Here is a 22965-nt window from a genome sequence, read left to right on the forward strand (position 1 = left end):
TCCTCCAACGACAGGACAGCCCCCACAACATAGAATTATCTGGTCCCAAATGCCAATAGTGCCAAGGTTGAGAAAAACTGAAATAAACCCTTTAACAAGCCTTCCAAGAAGTTGGCTGATTCAGAAAATTCTGAAAGAAGAGCAGAGAACCAGAACTACAGAAAAGGCGAAAATGTGCTAAAATTTTCCAGAACTTCGATGTTGCTTCAACCCATGGAAGCGATTTAGTGGGTCTGTTTCTTTTTATACTTCGCATTCATATAAAGTCGAGTTTTGCAATGAAATAAATGCTGAACAACATATTTAAAGATTCTAATTTGAAAGAATTCTCAAGTCATTATTATTGGGGCATGAACATATTTCATCACATGGAATGAATGTGTTACCCTCACTGTACATCAGAGAGGTTTAGAAACCTTCCCAGAGTCACACAGTGAGGCAGTGGCAGGGCCAGGACCTGAACTCAGCTCTCTCTGCCCGCAGTCTGTATCCTTGCTGTTGTTTCACTGTCATAAGTTGAGTTTTGTAGAAGCAGATCCTGAAATGAATATTCTTGCAAATGATTTATTGAGGGAGTATGCTCAGAAGAAACCTATTCCAGCCGGGCACGGTGGTTCATGCCTGTAATCCCGGCACTTTGGGAAGCCGAGGCAAGCAGATCACTTGAGGCCAGGAGTTTGAGACCAGCCTGGCCAACTTAGTGAAACCCTGTCTCTAGTAAAAATGCAAAAATTGGCTGGACTTGGTGGTGGGCACCTGTAATCCCAGCTACTCAGGAGGCAGAGGGGGAAAATTGCTTGAACCCAGGTGTTCCAGGCTGCAGTGGGCCGAGATCATGCCTTTGCACTCCATCCTGGGCAACAGGGTGAGACTCTGTCTCAAAAAAGAAAAAAAGAAACCTATTTCATTGTGGAGGAAGCAAGGTCGGGAGTAGGGAGAAACCAGGCATGGATACGGTTTCAGGTGAATGCAGTCTCAGCCTGATACCATGGGGACCCTGCAGGAAAAACTGTACCATAAAATCTATTTGTCAGCCGAGCGCGGTGGCTCAAGCCTGTAATCCCAGCACTTTGGGAGGCCGAGACGGGCGGATCACGAGGTCAGGAGATCAAGACCATCCTGGTTAACACAGTGAAACCCCATCTCTACTGAAAAATACAAAAAAAAAAAAAAAAAAAAAAAAAAAACTAACTGGGCAAGGTGGCGGGCACCTGTAGTCCCAGCTACTCGGGAGGCTGAGGCAGGAGAATGGTGTGAACCCAGGAGGCGGAGCTTGCAGTGAGCCAGACCCACCACTGCACTCCAGCCTGGGCAACAGAGCAAGACTCTGTCTCAAAAAAAAAAAAAAATCTATTTGTCTCAAGGTAAGGAGGCTGGGATTTTGCAGCCCTGAAAAAGGTAGTCACTGGCTCTGAACTACCTGGGGAAGGGGGAGGGGCTTAGTCCCAGGTACCTGGGTGAGGCAGCTGCAAGGTACTAGCCATTTGCTGCAGCCTCTGTAGCAGCGGCTGGTCAAAGAGATCACTGGAAATCTGATCTGAGCACAAGATGGAAGTGGGTGAGGTAAGACTATGACCATTGGCCGCTGAGTTTATAATCACATCCTGTCTTCAAAGCAGAGGAGGAGTGCTCCTTGGTCCTAGGGAAGAATAAGCCTCCAGCATCTATGAAGTACTCTGAAATCCCTTAGTTGATCAGACCCTTCGAATCTAAGGCCCTGAGAGAAGATGACTCAGAGAATATTGCAACTCCTAGTGTGCGTTCCTCACTCTGCCACCCACAGGAACGGTGATCTTGACACCAGCATGCTCCTCCCCATGGCCCTGTACTTGGCAAACAACCCACTCTTGCGATAATGAGAGCCTGAGTCCAAGACTGCTTTTCCAGGAGTGGGTCTGGATGGGCACTAAGCAATGCTTCCCACTCCCATCCCGTCCCCTGCCTGGAGCATCAGGTAGCAGCAGCCTGAATCATGGCAATAACTGGCCCAAACAAGCCAGGCTCAGTCCTGTGGCTACAAAGCAGAATCTATCTCCACTCTCCCCCAGTCCCTGCCTGGTACAAACAATTGCAAAATATGCTCAAGGCCTTTAACGTCGCAGTCCAAGCTTTTGCTCAGGCTGTTTCCTCGGCCCAGAGCGCCCTGACTGCTTCACCTGGCTAACTCCTCTTCCTTCAAGACGTAGCTTCAAGGTCTTCCAGGAGAGCACCTTGATGTGCATTACTGCATCCGCCCGACCTTGACGCGGCACCGCAGCACTTCCACACTTAAATACAAATACGAATTATCTGGGAGGCTTAGTAAAATGCACATTTCTAGGCCTTATGCTCACAGCCTGGTCCAGGAAATCTGCAGAGGAGCTCTGGAAGCTGCAATGTTAAGCTTGCACCTTGATCCCGAGATAGGTGGGGCCAGGGCACACCTTGAGAACTGATAGTGACTGTGAGCATCCCCAGGACAAGTGTGTCTTCTTCACCCTCATACTCCGAGTGGCAGCAAAGAATCCCCACACGCTCAGAGATGGCTGAACTAACCAGAAATAAAACATAATCTGAGAAGAGAAAACGGGTAGCTAAAACAAGCATCAGAGACAGCTAAAATGCTACTTATCCACTTGTGGTTCTGGAAGGTGCTCCCCTCTCTTCCACACTCCAGCCCATGAAAAAAAAAAAAAAAAGCATCTCCGTTCAAACTCTCGTTTTCTAGAGCAGGTGTCACCCAAATCACGTTGTGCATTTTCCTGCAAGAAATGCAGATAGCAGTAGAGAGGCTTCCAAGGAACCAGATCTCAGCTCTGCAGAAACTTGTGGAAGGACCCCGAGAAGGGGGAAGAATACAGATAACACGTGATTGAAGGTTGGGAAACCCATCAGCATCTTACTGCAAAAGCAAACTTCTGCCAGCTGAATCCAGTTATCAGACAATATGTGAATTGTGCTGACATTCTACTCTCAGAGCTAAACTCCATTCTGCTCTCACGAACCTATTAGATGAAAACGCCTCAATTTAGATAACTGCAAATTGCTTTCTGAGTCTTAATTTCCTATTAGTTCATTAATCTCTCTATTCAGAATGCCAACAAGACAGCTAATGATAATTCCGGAGGAAGTGGGCATGAAATCGGAGCAGGAGGGAAGGGGGTTAGACATGAAGGAGATGTTTCTGGCTTCCTGGGTGGAGGGGTACCCCAAAGTTAATTCATAAAGTTAGTAATATAGCATTAGCTTACATTAATTAAATACTTCTACTGGACTGGGTACTAGGATGAACATGTCATTGAACAATTACCTTGTTTTGTTGTCGTCGTTGTTGTTGTTAAGCAGTCTAGTAAGGTGGATATTATTATCCCCATTCTACAAAAAAAAAACCTGAGGCTCCAAGGGGCCGCACAACCAGCTGGCAGCAGAGTCAGGGTTCAAATACAGGCATGTCTGACCTACAGCCTGTGTTCCTAATCACACGTTATCTTTTTTTTTTTTTTTTTTTTTTTTTTGAGATAGGGTCTCACTTTGTCACCCAGGCTGGAGTGCAGTAGTGCAATCTCGGCTCACTGCAACCTCCACCTCCTACGTTCAAGTGATTCTCCTGCCTCAGCCTCCCGAGTAGCTGGGATTACAGGCACCCACCACCAAACTTGGCTAATTTTTTGTAGTTTTAGTGGAGACGGGGTTTCACCATGTTGGCCAGGCTGGTCTCAAACTCCTGACCTCAAATGATCTGCCTGCCTCAGCCTCTCAAAGTTCTGGGATTACACGCGTGAGCCACCATGCCTGCCTCCTAATCACACATTATCTTTTAGGCTCGTCACACCAATAGATGAATTTGCTGGGCAGATGATGATGAAAAAGATTCCTATCTATAGAGTGCAGCTAAGGCGTGTAAGAACAAAAGAGCCTGAAACACCATCAGCAAAGACTTACACAAACATCTCGCATTATAAAATGTCCAGCTGGACAATACAGTTTGAATTTGTTTTTTAAGCTAGTACTTCTAATGTAGAGCGGTGGTTTGCAAACTGGGGTCCGAGGGCCGGCAGCCTCAGCGTGGCCTGGGAACTTGATAGAAATAGACATTCTGGGAGTCCACCCCAGAGGTATTGAACCTGAGAGTCTAGAAGTGGAGCCCAGAAAGCTGTTTGTTAAATAAACCCTCCAGGGGATTCTTGTGCACATTCAAGTTTGAGAACCATCATCTAGAAAATGAAAAGTAGCTCAGGAAAGAAATTTGGAGATCACCTAGAGTAGTGTTTCTCAAACGTTAATGTGCAAAAGAATCACCAGGACTGTATTAGCCTGCTTTCGTGCTGCTGATAAAGATGTACCTGAGACTGGGTAATTTATAAAGAAAAAGAGGTTTAATGGAGTCATAGTTCCATGTGGCTGGGGAGGCCTCACAATCATGGTGGAAGCCCAAAGGTGGCGACAAGAGAGAATGAAAGTCAAGCGAAAGGTGTTTCCCCTTATAAAAGCATCAGATCTCTTGAGACTTATTCACTACCACAAGAACAGTATGTGGGAGACGGCCCCCATGATTCAATTATCTCCCACTGGGTCCCTCCCACAACACGTGGGAATTATGGGAGCTACAATTCAAGATGAGATTTGGGTGGGGACACAGCCAAACCATATCAAGGACCATCTTAAATGCAAATTGTGATTTGGCAGGTCTGGAGTGGGCCCCGAGAAGTGCATTTCCAGCCAGGTGCCAGGTGACGCTCATGGTGCTGGTCCAGGGACCATGTGCAGAATAGCATGAGGCCAATCCAATCCCTGTCACCCAGGGAGTTTCTGGCAGTAACAGAACTGGATTTGCTCTGAGTGAAAAAAAAAAAAAAAATCATTCCCTTCAGGGAAGGTTCAAATCCAGGCTTCTGGAGGGGCTTTCAGAGGACAGGAAATGACCCAGATCACACACTACTCTTTTTGCAAAGTTCTCACTCAGGTATGAGACCATCCTTGAACACTTTAATTGAAGTTGCAGCCCCCATCCTGACCCTTCTCTGCTTTGTCCATCTTCTTAGCATTTTGCATCATCTTATCATATGACCTAATTTACTAATTTACTTTGTTTACTGTCTGCCCAACTCCTGCCCAGGCCCCAGCATAGAAACTAGGGAAGGATTTTGTCTCTTTTATTCACTGTCGTTTCCCCAGTGCCTACAATTGTGCAGTCGATAGCAGGTGCCCAAAAAGTATTAGTTGAATAAGTGAACAAATGGTTCTACTCATTTTCTACAAGAAGCTGCCTCCTCATCCTTGGTGTCACCTCTCTGAAATGTCACCTGTCACCACTCTTTATGTGTACACTCTCATTTTATTGACATTCAATTTCCATAGGTGTGTCTCCTCTAAACTCCTTGACAGTGGGGTCTGTACATCTCCCATTTCTATCCCTCATCCAACCCTTCTATCAGCTCATAAGTGCATCCAAAATTCTGCCAATCTTTGAAAACACATACAAGTAACCCTCTATCCTCACTATAACTAATGTGAAAACTGCAGGAATTTATTGTAGAACACATCTCAACTTCAACTGGTGATATTAGCAATGCATGCTCATAATTATGTACTGGAGATTGCTCTCAATTCTGTTGTAGTTTCTGCAAGCACTATGTCAAAACTCCTGAAGCATGTCAGATCTTCATGTTTTGAATTTTTGGTTTTGAATTTTGCCTCTTATATGCCAGGAGTCATTTCTGCACAAGATGGAATAGAGAAGAATGTGATAAAACATTGCAATCTGGAGCATGGACATTTCATTGACTCCTTCCAACAGCCCTGTGGTGGGCGTTAATGTCACACTTGCGTTGTAGAGAAAGACATTGAGCCCCATGACGGCACACCTCTGCTTAAGCTCATGCAAGAGTTTAGTAATGGAGCTGGGACTCAAACTCAGTTCTGACTGCTTTCCAAGTCTGTGTTCTTGCAGCCTGCCCCCCCGATCCCATCCCTATCCTTCCCACAACCTCCTCTCCCAACCCTTGGCAAGGTCTAAGGCTTTGCTCAGGATTTTTAGACCAGAGAGCACTAGCAAAGGCTACTTCTAAGTTCTGCGTCTAGTGCTGAAAATGAAAACGGCTTGGGAAGTGTTCAGCCTCGCTACCCCAGCTGCAACCCTGTCACCTAATTACCCGACTTCGAAGCCTCCACACGGCAGGTATGAGGATGTAAGAGTTGCCATCACCTCCGCGGAACGTGGTAGGTCTAGATACAGATGAGACGGGTCTTTGGAGCTGCTGGTATACGGAGAAAATCAGCCAGCCCGGGGACCAGACCTAAAGGCCTAGCCTTATGCCTTTTGTTGTCAGAAAGACCACTGAGAGCCTAGGTTCACAGAGGACCAAGGCAAGGAAGGTGGCCTTGAAGTACTAATACTTGGTCATTATTGCCCCTGCTTTCCCTTAAATTTTTTTTGTTTTTTTTTTTTTTTGTTTTGTTTGAGACAGGGTCTTTCTCTGTTGCCTAGTCTAGAGTGCAGTGGTGCAATCACAGCTCATTGCAACCTCAAGCTCCTAGGCTCAAGTGATCCTCCTGCCCCAGCCAAGTAGCTAGGACCACAAATATGTGCCATCACTCCTGGCTAATTTTTTACCTTAATTTATTTTGTAGAGACAGGGTCTAGTTCTGTTGCCCAGGCTGGTCTTGAACTCCTGTCCTCAAGTAATCTTCCTGCCTCAGTCTCCAGAGTGGCTAGGACAACAGGCATGTACCATCATGCCTGACTAATTTTTTTTTTTTTTTTTTTTTTTTTTTGTGTGTGTGTGGATGGGGGTCTCACTATGTTGCCAAAGCTGGTCTCAAATTCTTGGGCTCAACTGATCCTCCTGCCTCAGCCTCCCAAAGTGCTGGAATTACAGGCATAAGACTCTGCATCTGGCCTGTGCTTCCCTTTATACCATGGGGCTTAAGGCTCCCCACGACTCCAGGAGGAAAGGATGCTCAACCTTACCTTCATTACTCAGGTGAGACTGCCAGGTGGAGGGTATGGACAGGGGTGGGGCAGAGTGGGGAGAGTCAGAGCTTGCCCTTGCCACTATCTCACTTCTATCTTGGGGCAGGGATGTGGGGAGGCCTGAAAGGGCCTAAATGAGAGGCCTCTGCCTGGACTAGACAAGGAAGAGCAAGCCTAGAGCAGAAAGAGGAATTCTCAGAATCTTTTAAACTAAATGACTTCTACAAAGCAAACAGATGCACGTTCATTTGTAATTATTACATAAAGTTGACTGTTACTGACTATTTTATAGTGTTGGACCTGAAGGGGTATGTAATACGTGTTTACAGAAGGAGAGAGAGGGAGAGATTGAGGCCCGACAGCAAAGCATTGCAATTTCTTACAAAGGACTGGACTAAGCCAGGCACTGTGTTATGTCCTCAAGTGTGCTGAGTTATCAAAAGCTCATTGCCACCCAAGGCAGGCATGATAATTATATTAGTCTGTTTTTATGCTGCTGATAAAGACTTACCCATGACTGGGTAATTTATAAAGAAAAAGAGGTTGAATGGACTCTCAGTTCCACGTGGCCAGGGAGGCCTCACAATCATGGTGGAAGGCAAAAGACACTTCTTACATGGCAGTGGCAAGAGAGAATGAGAAAAAACAAGCAAAAGGGGTTTCCCCTTGTAAAACCATCAGATCCCATGAGACTTATTCATGCCACAAGGATAGTACGGGGGAAACCGCCCCCATGATTCAATTATCTCCCACCAAGTCCCTCCCATAACATGTGGGAATCGTGGGAGCTACCATTCAAGATGAGATTTTGGTGGTGACACAGCCAAACCATATCAATTATTATTCCTTTCTTTTTTTTTTTTTTTTTTTTTTTTTTTTTTTTTGAGACGGAGTCTCGCTCTGTAGCCCAGGCTGGAGGGCAGTGGCCGGATCTCAGCTCACTGCAAGCTCCGCCTCCCAGGTTCACGCCATTCTCCGGCCTCAGCCTCCCGAGTAGCTGGGACTACAGGCGCCCGCCACCTCGCCTGGCTAGTTTTTTGTATTTCTTAGTAGAGACGGGGTTTCACCGTGTTATCCAGGATGGTCTCGATCTCCTGACCTCGTGATCCACCCGTCTCGGCCTCCCAAAGTGCTGGGATTACAGGCTTGAGCCACCGCGCCCAGCCTATTCCTTTCACACAGATGAAAATACTAGGGACAGAAATGTGAAGTGACTTGCCCAAGGTCAGGCAGCTGCCAAGTGGCAGCGCCAGGATTTGAAACCAGAGCCCATATCTGGTGTCTCAGTTTTCTTCTTCCTCCCTACCTTTTGCCAGCCACAACCTTGAATGGGGGTGAGGAAGAGAAAGGAAGCTGGGGGAGGCAGAGCCTGGGTGGTCTGGCTTTCTCATCAAAATTCCAGACCAATATGATACTACAGAAAGTGAGCAGAAAAGGAGTTAGGGATCTGGGTTCAGGTCCGGACTGTCACTTCTTCACAGTGACTTTTCATTGCTAGACTCAGCCTTCACATCTGTAAAATGGGGAGAATTACAATGCTGGTTCAAAAAGGTACCATGAGGAGAAAGAAAAAGCAGAGACAGACTTGGGAGCCAGGCGCAGTAGCTCCCGCCTGCAATCCCAACACTTTGGGAGCCTGACGAGGGAGGATCACTTGAGGTCAGGAGTTCAAGAGCAGCCTGGCCAACATGGTAAAACCCTGTCTCTACTAAAATTACAAACAAAAAAAAAAAAAGCCAACATGGTGGCACAGGCCTGTAGTTCCAGCTACTCAGGAGACTGAGGCAGGAGAATTGGTTGAACCCGGGAGGCGCAGGTTGCAGTGAGCCAAGATCACATCACTGCCCTCCACCCTGGGTGACAGAGCAAGACTCCATCTCAAAAAAAAAAAAAAAAAAAAAAAAAAAAAAAAAAAAGAGAGAGAGAGAAAAGGATTTGGCAAATTCTAACTCAGGATCAGCAAATTACAGCTGAGGGCCACAGCCAGCCTGTAGTCTGTTTTTGCAAATAAAGTTTTATTGGAATAAATGAAGCTGTCAAGACTGTTTCTGTATTGTTTACAGCTGCTTATGGTCTGCAAAGCCTAAAATATTTGCTATCTGGTCAATTTGAGAAAGTGTGCCAACCCCTGGCCTTAGATGCTATGAAAACGAGAAGTACCACTGTGCCTCAGCACACAGCATTAGGCATTTCCAGCATCTTCCATCAGCTCTGGTTCTTATTCAGAATTGCCCTCCCTTGACCCCCTACCGAAATGTAGAGGTGCATTTCAAATCTATTTGTGAAAAACAAAGCAAACAACTCTCCCAAGAGTGAAGAAATTAAACTCCCAAAGGCTGTTTCAGTGACCTGCATAGTTCTAGCTGACATTGGGTGCTGGAAAAAGTCACCGCAGGGCACAGTCACTTACTTGCAGTTTTTACACTTGAGGCCAAAAAGCATCCCTTTCCCACAGACTGTGCATGTCTGAGACATCCAGTACTTGGTGGAAAACCTGTGGAAAAGAGACAGAAAATGTTCAAGGTTAAGGAAACGGCAACTGACCTATCTCTAGAGGGATGAAGCACTTGAAGAGCAAGCACATGAACCCTGGATTCCAGTCCTGTTTCTTCCGAGCTGTGTGACTTAATCAAGTTGCTTAAACCACTGGAACCTCTGTTTCCCCATCTGTAAACTCCAGATAATAACAGTATTGACCTCGTAGGTTACTGGGGAGATTAAATGAGGTCAGTCAGGCGTGTCAAGGGCTCTGTGCAGTGCCTGGTACATAGTAAGCACTCAGTAAATTGGGTTGTGACTATACTACTACCTTGAACGTTCATAAGGGTCATTCATCTGTTCAACAAATATTGCCTGGTGGCCTACTATATGCCAAGGTCAGTTCTGGGACAGAGCAATGGATAGGGCTGGAACTGCCTGCAGAAAGCTACAGAGCAAGGTGGAGCCTCCTGGGGGACCCGCTGAACCATCTCCCATCAGTTGCTGGTCACACCACCTGGGGAGTATCAAAGGGAGCCCTCCCCTCCCGAAAGACCTGAGAACCCAAACTTCAGTGGCAGAGAAGAGTCTTTGAAAGTGAAAGCCATTTCAGACCATCAGCTCACCTTGCTCTCCAACCCCATCCACTTGCTGCAAACATGGGCAGTTTGGAGGTCTCCCGTGTGCAGCGATAAACCAACTGGAGCAGAGGTGCATTCGATTAACTCCCCGGGCACATCTCCCCTCGATATTGCCAGGGTGCTTTCTTCCCCAAGAGATATGAGGCAGCGGCAGGACTGGGCCCAAGAAAAGTACTGAAGGTCGCCAGGTCACAGTTAATTTTAATTTTCAATGTGTGTCACCGTCAGCAGGAGTTGTATCTAATCTCCACTGCCTCAGAGTGTCAAAAGGGAAATCGGAAGTGATTATATAACTTGGAGTCGGAGAATTTCGAGGGAAAGGTTGCATCCCTCTGTTGGACCGTTTTGCCTGATTTGGGTCAGTCACTCTCCAAACAAAATAAGCCACAGCCCAAAGCCTCCAAATCTAAGCAAATAGCAATATTCTGAGCAAAGACGCTTACTGCCAAGAAAACTCTCCCTCTCTGGTTTTGGATTTGTGAGTTGGTCAAGCCCCTTTCTTTCCCTTCAGCAGAGCCAGTGAGTTTAGCAGACTCTGTTTTGCAGAATTTGGCAGCTCCGGGGAATGGCGGCGAAGGAGCGTGTATTTCGCTCATCAGCCAGCCACACAGGAATGGCGGGCAGGCGTCAGAAGCAGTGGGTGACAGTTTTTTCTCCTTTCCAGCTCTCTCTTGTGCTTGGGATCAGCTCTGCCTCTTCCCCAGCTCTGGCTGAAGTGACTTGGATGGCAGCAGATGGGATTTTAATTTCATTTCTTCACCAAGGCTGGGGTGAGTCCAGTTCTCTCTACCTCCTGGCATTAAGCCCAGGGAGAAACACAGGGAGAGACTGAAGAGTAGTAGGTCATCCCAAGTCTCAGCTCCTCTGGGAAGACATTCCTACAATTAACAGGTTGTCTCCCTCCTCTGGGCATCAGCTTTTGAATCTTAGGGACTACCAGAGAGCCTGGGGGCTGGGCGATCTAAGGGGTGGGGCTGAGCCAGGGGCATGGCCAATCCAGGAGCCGAGCTGAGCCAGAGGAGTGGCTGACCCAGGGGTGTGGCCGAGCCAAGGGCGTGGCTGAGCCAGGGGCGTAGCCAATTCAAAACTGGGGATGAGCCAGGGGCAGGGCCAGTCCAGGGAGCATGGTCGATCAAGGGGCGTGGCCAATCCAGGGGTGGAGCAGAGCCAGAGAGCAGTGAGGAGGAAAATACAAAGAAAAGCCCTCGTCTTTGATGCCCTTCTCTCTGCAGCTCAAGGCCTGACCATTGACGTGTCTATCACACACTTCTCACTGCTTCCTCCAAAGTTTTCTCATTTAAGTCTTAACAACTATCCTGTCAACACACTTCTTTCAAAAACTGTTGACGAGATGCCATTCCGTGAGTCCCCATCATGAGAATGCTCATCTCCGCCATGGCCCCAGCTATGGTGATGCATCTGGCCCTGCTATCACCCTACCTTGTCACCCTGATCTCTCCATACTGTCGTGGTCTGTTAACTATCTGACCCTCCCCCAGAGCACAAGCTCCCCAAGGGAACAGGCCTTATGTCTTGGTCAGGGCTGTAACTGTGGCACAGAAACTCTGTAAATACAAGTGGAAAGAATCCATGAATGAGTGAACGGATCCCCCAGCGAGTTCACAGAGGCCCTGGTGCTAGGAAAACTCAGCAGGGTGTCAAAAGAACACAAAGTACTGAGGCTAATTAGCTTTTCGACCTATGGCTTAATCTCCCAGGGCCTCAGTTTGCCTATCTGTCCAATGGCCATGAGCACACTTGCCCCACTCACCCTGCTAAGTTTGTGAGGAGACTGGAACTACCAAGACGAAGTGGGGAATGCTAAATTCAGGGAGTTAAAGGACTTCTTATAAGGGATGCCTGGTATATGCAAACCCCCCTCCCCAAAAGGGCAGGTATAGCCCTGGAGAGGACCACCTGTTCCATGCACCCAGCAGGGCTAGAGCTCTGGACCGACCTCCACCACACCAGAGAATGGACACCTGCAATCTTGTGTATTCTGGGTGAGGAGACCAAAAATTAGGACATAAAGCATTAATCTTAAGAATGATACTGTTTATTAAGTGTTTGTTATGTGCCAGGCCCTGTGCTAAGCACTTTACATATATTATCTCATTTAATCTGTACAGTCACCCTATAGGTAGGCAGAATTATCTAAGGAAAAAATTGAGCCTCAGAAAGGTTAAGTAACTTCCAAGGTTGCAAAGCTATAGGAGCTGGGATTGGAACACGGGTCAGTCTGACTCCAAAGCCCTGGCTTTTAACTGCTATGTGCTAATTTTATAAGGGTCAGATTAGTAAGAAGCAGATGTCTCAGTCCCCTGGTTGCCACTTTAAAGTTTAGCCTAGCAGAGGAGAAAGGGACATGGAGATGTAGGTGCTGGAGTTCAATAGCCCAGCCTTCTCTCACCCCAGGCCAGGGGCCAGAGCCCCCACCCCTCACAGGGCTGTGAAGTAGGCACCAGTGCACACAGGAATCCAGCCTACCTGTGCTTGATGGAGTTGCCGAGATCTCTGCGAGGGATCTGCGGGGACCAACGTGGCACAGACAGTGTGTCTACAGAGAAAAGAGAACAGCCTGTTACACAAAGGGTCAGAGACTGGGGTGGGCTCTGGCAAGCCCTGGAAGGAAAAGGGGGGGCTCGTCACCCTCAGGAAGGACACCAGTTGCCATCACTTGCTAAACCAAAGCCAAGTGGAACACTGGTTTAGCTTGTCACCTCAACTCACGCAAGGTCCCCTGGGCAGGGCTGCCAGGGGATGCCTTAAATGAAGCCAGCTGTGGAATGAATAAAAGCGAGCATCACTTCCATTTACGGAGTGCTTGGTGTGTGCCAGGCATGTGCTAAGTGATTCACATGCCTTAGCTTGCTACATTCTCCAAACGACCCCAAGAATAGGGGTTGCTAGCATCTTCACCTTACAGAAGAAAAAACTAAGGCTTGGAGAGGGGAAGTCGCTTGCTCTAGGTCATATACCTTAGAGGCTGCACAGCAGCTGTGATTTCGGGTTTGAGGAAACTGAAATGAACACATGCCTTTGCATGAAAGTTAGAGTGCAGTGGATTCCCAGTGACAGCCAGGCACGTGATGCTTTTCTCATTTCTGCCATGTCTCTATACAACTGCCAAGTTATTTATTTAACATTTTAGGCTGACTCCAATATTTTTGGCTAAATACACTTATTTTAAAAGCAAACCCTATGTGGAAAGCCATATCAATTTCTGTACATTATAGATAATTATTTTAATAATGTCCAACCATGCACCACCTAAAGTTATGCAAGAGTAAGTAGGTGGATGGATGAGTGAATAGATGGGTGGGATGGATAGGATGGATGGATAGGCAGGTGGGTGAGTGGATGGATGGATGGATAAGTGGGTGGGTAAGTGGGTGGATGGATGAATAGATGGATAGATGGGTGGGTGGGTGGATGCATGGATGGATGGATGGATGGACGGACGGACGGGTGAATGGAAAGATGGATAAGTGAGTGGATAGACAGGTGGGTGGGTGGGTGGATGCATGGATGGATGGATGGATGGATGGACGGATGGGTGAATGGAAAGATGGATAAGTGAGTGGATAGACAGGTGGGTGGGTGGGTGGATGCATGATGAATGGGAATGAGGAAGAAACAAAACAAAATCAAACTTCAGATGAGATGCCTGTCCCCATCTGGTCTTTTCTTTCATCCCTTAGGCTAAATCTCAACAAACTGTACTATCACTCCATTACAGACTGAGTTCTGGTTCTCCCACAGACCCTGTGCACCAGGTCCCACCTCCGCCCTACTCCCCATTGCCCACACCGTCCTTCTGGCAGAGCCTGCAGGCCCCAGAGAGCTGTAAAACAATGGCAACAAGTAACCAGTGTTGCCTGTGGAATCTCCACCAGACAGGGAGAGAAGCAGCAAGTGCCTGACCCTACACGCCAGTTCTCATTTCTCAGGCCAGATGGATGGAGCCAGCTCCCTGTGTCTGGAGCTGCAAATGCATGCCTCATTTTTCACAGAAATTGTTATGGAGTGGCACTCTCTTCGGGGAGCCGGGCATGTCAGAACCTATCACAGAGCATTTAACCCCCAACCTACTTGCTCCTCTATTCTGTCTAATGACACCATCGGCAGCCATCTGAAAGCTGTTTCCAGAAATCCCAGTTCTGCCCTTGTAAAGCTGGGATCCTTTATGAGAGAGCTAATGATTTCCCAAGCTTCAAAGGGCAGAGAAAACCTAGGAGGGAGAGAGCATGATGTATCAATCAGAATTATAGCCTGTGGGATTCCTTTAGTTTAAGTAAAAACTAAATGTCATCAACCTCAAGCCCATTTTACTACTTGTTTCCATTTCTGAGGGAAATAGAAAAGATAAGAGGAAAAAAAAATTTTAAGAGAGCATTTTTCTGTTCCTATCCCTTTTGGGGACTGAAGTCAGATGTGGGAGGAGGGATTCCACCATTAACTCCCTAAGGTGCTTTCTTCAGTGCCAGGGGTGGGTGGGAATGGGAGGACTGCGCTGGAGAGGAAGGGTCAGCGTCCTCACCAGGAAATCTACAAAACTAGGAGTGCTAAATGGGTTTCATTTCTGGGGCCACTAGTAGTGGCTGCCCAAAGAAGTATGTTAAAATGGATTCTGAGGCTCAACAGGAAAGGGCACTGAAATTGATTAGCAATGTCTGCCACGGGTGAAGAATAAGATTGTACCAACAGGTCCGCCTACATTTTCCACCTCTGCAAGAGCAGGAACCACATCTCAGCTTTCCATCAACATCTCAAAGCATAGTGCCTGAAGCAAAGTACTTAATACATGTTTGCTGAATCCAAGATTATTATAATAAAAACTCCGAGTTTACTGATTACTCAATAGGTGCTAGGCATTATGCTATGCATGTTATACCTGGAAGCTATTCCTCTGTGCAGTCAGGCTATCATTATTCCCATTGTGCAAAGGAAGACAAAAGGATCTCAGAGAAATGCAGTGACTTGCTAAAGGCCACACAGTCAGGTATCTGCAGATGCTCAATGAGGAACTCTGCAATTGTTTGAAAGTCTTCCAGGAGCCCCTGCACCCCCGTTCTCAACCAGAGGAGTGCTTTTTCCCCCTAGGGGATATCTGGCAATGTCTGGGGACATTTTTGGTTTTCACACTCTGTGTGTGTGTATGTGTATATGTGTGTGTGTGTGTGTGTGTGACCAGCATTTGGTGGAGAGACAGCAGGGATACTGTTTAACATCTTATAATGCACAGGGCAGACTCCCATTATAAAGAATTAAACAGCCCAAAATGTCAATAGCACCAAGGTAGAGAATTCCTGATCTAGATGTTTCTCTGTTTCTCTAGCCAACTTCTTCCCTTACTACCCCCACCCCTCCACCAAAAATCCCCCAGGTGGTGCTTCTGAGGCTCAACTCAGCAGAGAACAAATCCTCTTTTATTATAAGCACATCTCACTATTAGGTTCACAGCCTAATATTCAGTTATTCTCAATTATAGCTCCTTTTCAAAAACTAGATGTAATTAAGTTTAGTAGTTTGGTCTCATTTCCCAATATCTGGTTGAAGGGGTGAATTCTGTCAATTACATTAAGCGGCTGCAGCATCATTAGTCTCATGCAATAATAACCTCCACGCGGCTTCCTACGTGGGCGTGAAGATTTGAACTTTGAGATCCTTTCTTTGCTTTCTTCATTTGGATTTTATTAAACTTGCCAATGCAAGCCTTAAAGCAACGGAAAACTGTTGAAAGGGAAGGGGAAAAAATATATGAAAATCCAGGGCTTATCATAGCAGAGAAGACAAACAACATTTACAGCAATTAAACCAAAACAGAAACTTCTGTTTAACAATCAAGGCACCTATTAAGATGTCTCCATAGCTGAACAAAAGCTTCTTTTCTTCTCTAATTTTCTGATAACAAGTCATGCAGACACAGGGGCAGAACTGTGTGCATCCCTGGTGCCTACGGTCTCAGGAGTAGAATAACAGACATTTCTCCGTAGATATTTTCATTTCTAGTGCACAGAAAGAAAGAGGCGGAAGGAGGGAAGTTTCTTCTCCCCTTGCACAGGTCTAGCTATTGATGTCTTCTGAGAAAGGCATCTGCCCAGAAGGGGCTTTGCACAGAAGAGGGAAAAGCCAGGAGCCCTGGTCTTTGGAATCACCTTAGCAGTCAGAGGGACAAACAGAAGGCCCAACAGAAGAAACCAACATTAACAAAGCATCCACACCGCACAGAGCTGCTTGATGAAAAATCAGGCTCTGACCTGGTGAATTTGAAAGCTCCCTGACGGAGGAGCTATAGGCACGGGAAAAACACGTGAGGATATCCACAGAGATACAGGGAAAAATGGGTGACAGTGAAGGAAAGGAAGAGGAGGAGAAGAAAGAAGAAAATAAGATATAAGAAAAATATGGCTGGGTGCGGTGACTCACACCTGTAATCACAATACTTTGGGAGGCCAAGGTGGGAGGATCACCTGAGGTCAGGAGTTCGAGACCAGCCTGGCCAACACGGTAAAACCCTGTATCTACTAAAAATACAAAAACAATTATTTTCGTTTATGGCAGGCACCTGTAATCCCAGCTACTCAGGAGGCTGAGGCAGGAGAATCACTTGAACCTGGGAGGCTGAGGCTGCAGTGAGCCAAGGTTGTGCCATTGCACTCCAGCCTGGGCAACAAGAACGAAACTCTGAAAGAAAAAAAAAGAAGAAGAAGAAAGAAAGAAAAGAAAAAAGAAAAGAAGGGGGGAGGGATAGCATTAGGAGATATACCTAATGTAAATGACAAGTTAACGGGTGCAGCACACCAACATGACACATGTATACATATGTAACAAACCTGCACGTTGTGCACATGTACCCTAGAACTTAAAGTATAATAATAATAATAAAAAAGAAAAGAAAGAAGAAAAATAATAGTAGATCTGCTGTCTGTTGTTACCATGTGCCAAGCACTACTGTCAAACAGACCCTTGACCTATATTATCCCATTAATACAAACACTACAGAGTATACACACACGTAGCATATCAGCCATGATCATTAGTGCTATTTCAACAAGGAAATTAAAAAGTTATCCTGACTGCCCAAAGTAAATGCAAGCAAATGCCAGAATGGGGATTTTTAATTGAGCTGTGGCTGTGAATTTCATCTCCCTTTCACAGATGGGAATATTGAGGCTTAGAAGCAATATGCAATTGTCTAGAGCTGATAAGTGACTGAGTTGGGATTTAAAGTGCAGACAGAAACAAACTGGATGCTTTTAGTCCAGACCTCCCTCCAACACCCTGCTCAACCCATCCTATACTGCCAAGGCCTCCTATCTACCTCTGTCTGGGAAGGACCAAGGAGGCCTGGGAGGTGATGTAATAGCATAATGCTACTGTCCCACCCAAAAGATGATCACGTCCTAATCCCTGGAACCTGGGACTATGTTATCTTATCCAGCAAAAAGAGATGCTGAAGATGTGACCAAGTTAATTATCTTGAGATGGAGAGATTACCCTGGATTACACGGGTGGACCCAATGTCACCATAGGCCCGTATAGGACGGAGGGAGGAGGGTGAGAGTCAGAGGTCAGAGAAGGGGACGTGACAATGAAAGCCGAGGTCAGAGTGATGCAACTGCTGGTTTTGAAGGAGGAGGTGGGACACCAGCCAAGGCACAGAGCTAGAAAAGGCGAGAATGGATTCTTTCCCTAGAGCTTCCAGAAGGAACCAGCTCTGCCGACACCCTGATCTTAATCCCATTGGCATCCATTTCGGGCTTCTGACCTCCAGAACTGTAAGATAATAAATCTGTGTTGTTTTCAGCCGCTGAGTTGGTGGCCGTTTGTCACAGCAGTCATGGGAAACTGACACAGCACCTACCTTGTTCCAGGCATGGTTTCAAGGGGATATGGTGAACAGGATAACCATGTTTTTTGAGCTTAGAGTCTACAGGGGGAAAGAACAGAAAGTAAATGAGCCAAGAAATAAGAGTCCATGAGGAAAATGAAACAGTACCGACGTTGGGGTTGTTTTACGGCAATGGAAACCCTGATGTGCGTTAGAATGGAAGGAGGACGCTGTGCTGGGCAGTATGGATTTAAGAGCTCCCTCTGGCGGTCGAGGGGAAATAGCCTGCCAGGCTGTAACTGGAAAAAACAGGGAGGGCCTCCCCACCTCCCTATCCCCGCATCAATGCTCCATCACCCCAACCCCTACCCAGGTCCAGCGCTACAGCCCTAACCCTGACAAGATCATTCCTTCCCAAGGTCATTCTCCCAACCCAGGCCTTTCCCACTGGAGCTGTCATGATCCCACCCACAGCCCCTCATAAAAAATCCACATCCCATCACTCCTCAATGTCCCCGGGAAAAGCAAAGGGGGTGTACTCATTGGCCCCACAGCCTGTATTATTTTTCAGAAGCTAACAGAGTATATTTACTATGCTGTGGCATAGACTGACCTTAGAGGAGAGTTTCTGAAGAAATTTTCATGGAATTTACATTCTTAAACCCAAGCAGGGGAGGATAAAGAGATAGCCACAGGAAGAAAGCAAAGCCAATTTTAAAAAATTATTGTTTGTAATTTGTCTGCTATGGGGACAAATGGCACTAGGCTGGGAGATTTTGGGGTTTGGGCCTGGGTCTCATCTGTCACTGTATCCCCAAGTGTCTAGCTCAGGATCTGCTCAAAGAATATTAAATGTGTGTTTAATGGACAAATGAAGGACGAACAAATGAATAGACTGATAGTCAAGTCCTGGCTGAAACTGGTGTTTTTCTGGTTAATGAGAAACTTACGTGGCCCTGGGAGATCTTAGAGATAACTTTATCAGACTCAGAGCAAATCTGAACTGATTTATCCTCAAAATATTCAGTGTGGTAGGGAAGAAAGTACACATTATAACTATTTCACAGACGGCAAATTGAGGTAGATGTGGGATGTGACCTGCTGTGTGTCTTTGGGCAAGTGACAACCCCATGAGCTTCAATGTCATCAGGCAAAAACTGTGAGTAAATAACAATGCCCACTGTACCTCATTGTGTTGTTTGAAGACTAAGTAGGATAATGCACAAAGAGTATTCTGTATTCTGAGCATGACAGCAATGCTCAGACATATTTATTATATGTATCTTGCAGCTATGTCTTCATTTAATCCACACAGTCTTATGAGTTTGTATCCCCAGTTTATAGATAAGGAAAGTAAGGATAACTAAATTGTTCAAAGTCATATAGCTAAAGTTCACCAAATATCGTGAACTCCAGAGTTGAACCCAGTTTCCTATAAAATTAAAGCCTTCTATCCAGCTCCATACCATGTCCCCTTCTGAGATAAATGTAAAAATTATCTTAAAAGCCATGCCAGTCTAGAGTTGAAAAGGACTACAAGAAATAGTTTATTGCAGTCTTTGAATCTCTCAACCCTGTTGGATAAATAAGGAGCTACTCTACCCTAAATGTTTCCATGGAGATAAAGACCTCTGAGCACATAATATTATTAAACATAATAGCTAACTTTTATTAAGCACCTACTACACAGCGGGACCTAGATTATGTTATTTAGATGTATTATTTCACTTAGTCTCCATAATTCCCTTTTAGGTGCTAAAGCTCAGGTCTGAACCCAAGAGCTCATCCTCAGAAGTAACACAAAGGAACTGGAAGTTCCAAACTGCCCTTAAACTTCCAGCCCAGGGACATGACAGACTGAGTGAGAACTCAGCAGAGGTGCTGCATTCAAATCAACTAGCAAATTCATTGAGGCTAAAGGTAACTGAAACTAATAAAACTTAGACCATTAAACTTTTCTTTGGAGTCACAGGCCAGTCACCAGCTAAAATCCCACTGATTTATCCAAGGTGCCAACCAATCCTAGATTAAAGCTGCTCATGATATCATTCACATAGCAGAGGATAACTCTATTTGCTTTAATATGCAGCTCAAATATATCAGATCTGAAAGTATTTTAATTATGTGCAGTTTCTAAAGGTTACAGCTCCATGATGCTTCAGGGCCAAATTGCATTTCTTCATGGTGTTGGACATAATTTTCTCCCTGAAACAGTGACACTCATCTCCCAAGATCCAAACATCATCATCTGGGACCCTTCATGGCTATGCGGGCTTCCATGGAACCCCTTGGCACTGGTGAGTGCATAGACCAGGGTGGGCTTTGGTTTCATGTCACTGGGGAAGAAATAAGGCAGAGGAGACTGACAGCGATAAGAGATGCTAGGGGTGAGCAAGGATTCTCGATGGAAGGGATCATATACAGGGATTTCACAGAAGTTTCCTGGGGCTCCCATGACATTGAGACAAAACAATGGGCAATGGCTAAGCTATTGAGACTATGGCCTCAGTTCCTGTCCATTGCAGGAATGCAAATATTAGGATCACAGCAATCCATGCATGTGTGGAGTTTAAGTTAGAGACAAGACCTTGAGTGTGGACCTCCTCTGGAGACAGAGTAGCATATTTCTGAACAGGAAGGGCCTCAAGGGCAATCAACTTGCCCAGTGAAGTGTGGGAGAGAAAGCATGGGACTTTGACGTGAGCACACCTGTGACAAACACCAGCTCTGCCACTTACAAGCTATGGGATCTTGGTACTCTTACTTTTCTGAGACTCGGTTTCTCCTATAAAAAAGAGGTCATTGTATCTCCCTCATAAGATTGGTAGGAGGATAAAGTGGGGTGATATAATTGGAACAGTGATCCACTGAGTGTCTGATATAGTATTGTTATTATTGTTTTTGTCATTGTCATCATCACTCTGCCTCTTGAATTTAACACATCAGTTAGAAAATGACAAATCTCTGTACGAACTATGACTTAGGGCCAGAGTTGGCAAACTTGACCCTCAGGCCAAATTCAACTCACTGTCTAATTTTATATAGTTCGATTGGCACACAGCCACACCCACTCATTGACATATTGTCTATGACAGCAGTAGTAGTTGTAACAGAGACAGTATGGTCCACCAAACAAAAAAATATTTATTACCTGGCCCTTTAAAGAAAACGAGTGCCAAGTCCTGATTTAGAGCTGTGAAACTCATTTTCTTGGCTAATCAGCAGAAAGATTTTTTTCTATGGAGCCAGAAGACCAGGGTTCAGGATCCCCTTCTGCCACTTACATGGTAGGAATCCTTAGACAAACAGTCTGTAGTCTCCAAGCCAAAATACATTAAACCACTTGGTGTCACCCCACTGCCCACTTAATCCTAGCACCCTGTGATGTGTGTTGTTTTGATCCCCATTTTGCAGAAGAGAAGAGCCAGACAAAGAGGACTTGCAAGCAGCCCAGTCAAGATGATAGCCCAACGCTGTGTTCTTTCAACCCCTCACTGTCTCTCTATTCACTGTAGAATAATCCATGAGGGAGCAATGTCTCTATATGCAACTTCTGAAATCTGGGTCAACTCATGGTGGCAGAGGAAAAGAAAAATTAACTCTCTCCTCTCACTGCTTCTGTCTGGATTAAATAATTTGATTTTCTAGTTGTCACTCTATCAAAGCAGAGAGATGACCTGAAGGAGTCTTTCTCCAGGGGAAGGAATATGCTGATCCCAGGCAGAAGAGGAAGAAATGCCTCATGCATCTGCTAAAGCACCATGACACAGCTGAGACCTGGGGGAGTCTTCTCTCTAAGTTACAACTGGAGGCAGTGGTGGTGGTCATGGATGAGATAGAGATAGGAGATGCCCTGCTAGGAGTGTCTCCAGGTAGCAGCTGATATTGGTAGGACCGGTGAGTGGTGAGGGCACTGCACTAATGGCAGCAAAGCAGATGAAGGGCTGGTATGTGGGGGCTAGAGGTAGGACACTGGAGACGATGTGAGGGATGACATCACAGGAAAGTTGTCATCACCACTCTCTTCCTCACCCATTCCACCTGGTCCCACCCCTGGTTAAAAAAAAAATGGTGTAGTGGCTCACGTCTATAACCCCAGTACTTTGGGAGGCAGAGGTGGGCGGATCTCTTGAGGTCAGGAGTTCAAGACCAGCCTCGCCAACATGGCAAAACTCCATCTCTACTAAAAAAGGAATACAAAAGTTAGCTGGGCATGGTGGCTCACGCCTGTAATCCCAGCTATTTGGGAGGCTGAGGCATGAGAATTGCTGGAACTCAGGAGGTGGAGGTTGGAGTGAGCTGTGATTGTGCCACTGGACTCCAGCCTGGGCAATAGAGTGAGATTCTGTCTCAAAAAAAAAAAAAAAAAGGGGGTTATACTAAACTAGAAACACCTTCAGGATCTAGTGAGGATATACGAATGTATTTATTCTAATATTCACATATTCACCCTCAGAATCATTTTCCCCCCAACTTTTTTTTTTTTTTTTTTAAGACGGAGTCTCACTCTTTCACCCAGGCTGGAGTGCAATGGAGCAATCTCCACTCACTGCAACCTCCGCCTCCCAGGTTCAAGTGATTCTCCTGCCTCAGCCTCTTAAGTAGCTGGGATTACAGGTGCCCACCACCATGCCCGGCTAATTTTTGTATTTTTAGTAGAGACGGGGTTTCACCACATTGGCCAGGCTGGTCTTTAACTCCTGACCTCAGGTGATCCTCCCAAAGTGCTGGGATCACAGGCATGAGCCACTATGCCGGGTCCGCTTCCCCCTTTTTGAAAAGACCACCACCACCTCACGTCTGAGTCCTGGCAGGTAACCGTCAAGCTGGGATCCCCTTAATTTGCCCTAAATCAAATGTGTGGACAGTGATAACATCCCTCCCTCTCCCAATGAGAAATGTGGATCCTACAGTCATCACCTATGATTTATTTCAGCCTTTCTCAGATGGCCTCAATTAAGTTTCATTGCCAGTAAAGAAAGAAAAGATGGCTGAGGCATTTAATTACAGTTTCATAATGTGCTCACTGCTGAATTTATTAAAGTGCATCAGGGATTTTT

General features: G+C 46.0%; 2 protein-coding genes across 5 annotated transcripts in view; one reads left to right on the forward strand and one right to left on the reverse strand.

Moving 5' to 3' along the window:
- Window positions 1-22965, forward strand: part of SUDS3 (SDS3 homolog, SIN3A corepressor complex component) — a 1028644-nt gene that overhangs the window by 164023 nt on the left and 841656 nt on the right. The window lies entirely within an intron of this gene.
- Window positions 1-22965, reverse strand: part of KSR2 (kinase suppressor of ras 2) — a 518463-nt gene that overhangs the window by 118489 nt on the left and 377009 nt on the right. For all 4 annotated transcript variants that reach the window (XM_050747896.1, XM_050747898.1, XM_050747897.1 and 1 more), the window contains exons 6-7: window positions 12559-12628; window positions 9363-9446 (exon numbers count right to left, since the gene is read on the reverse strand). In XM_050747896.1, the coding sequence (XP_050603853.1) occupies window positions 9363-9446; window positions 12559-12628 (154 nt within the window). The remainder of the gene's footprint in view (window positions 1-9362; window positions 9447-12558; window positions 12629-22965) is intronic.

Source organism: Macaca thibetana, chromosome 11 (assembly GCF_024542745.1).
Source record: "Macaca thibetana thibetana isolate TM-01 chromosome 11, ASM2454274v1, whole genome shotgun sequence".
In the NCBI taxonomy this organism is placed as follows: Eukaryota; Metazoa; Chordata; class Mammalia; order Primates; family Cercopithecidae; genus Macaca; species Macaca thibetana.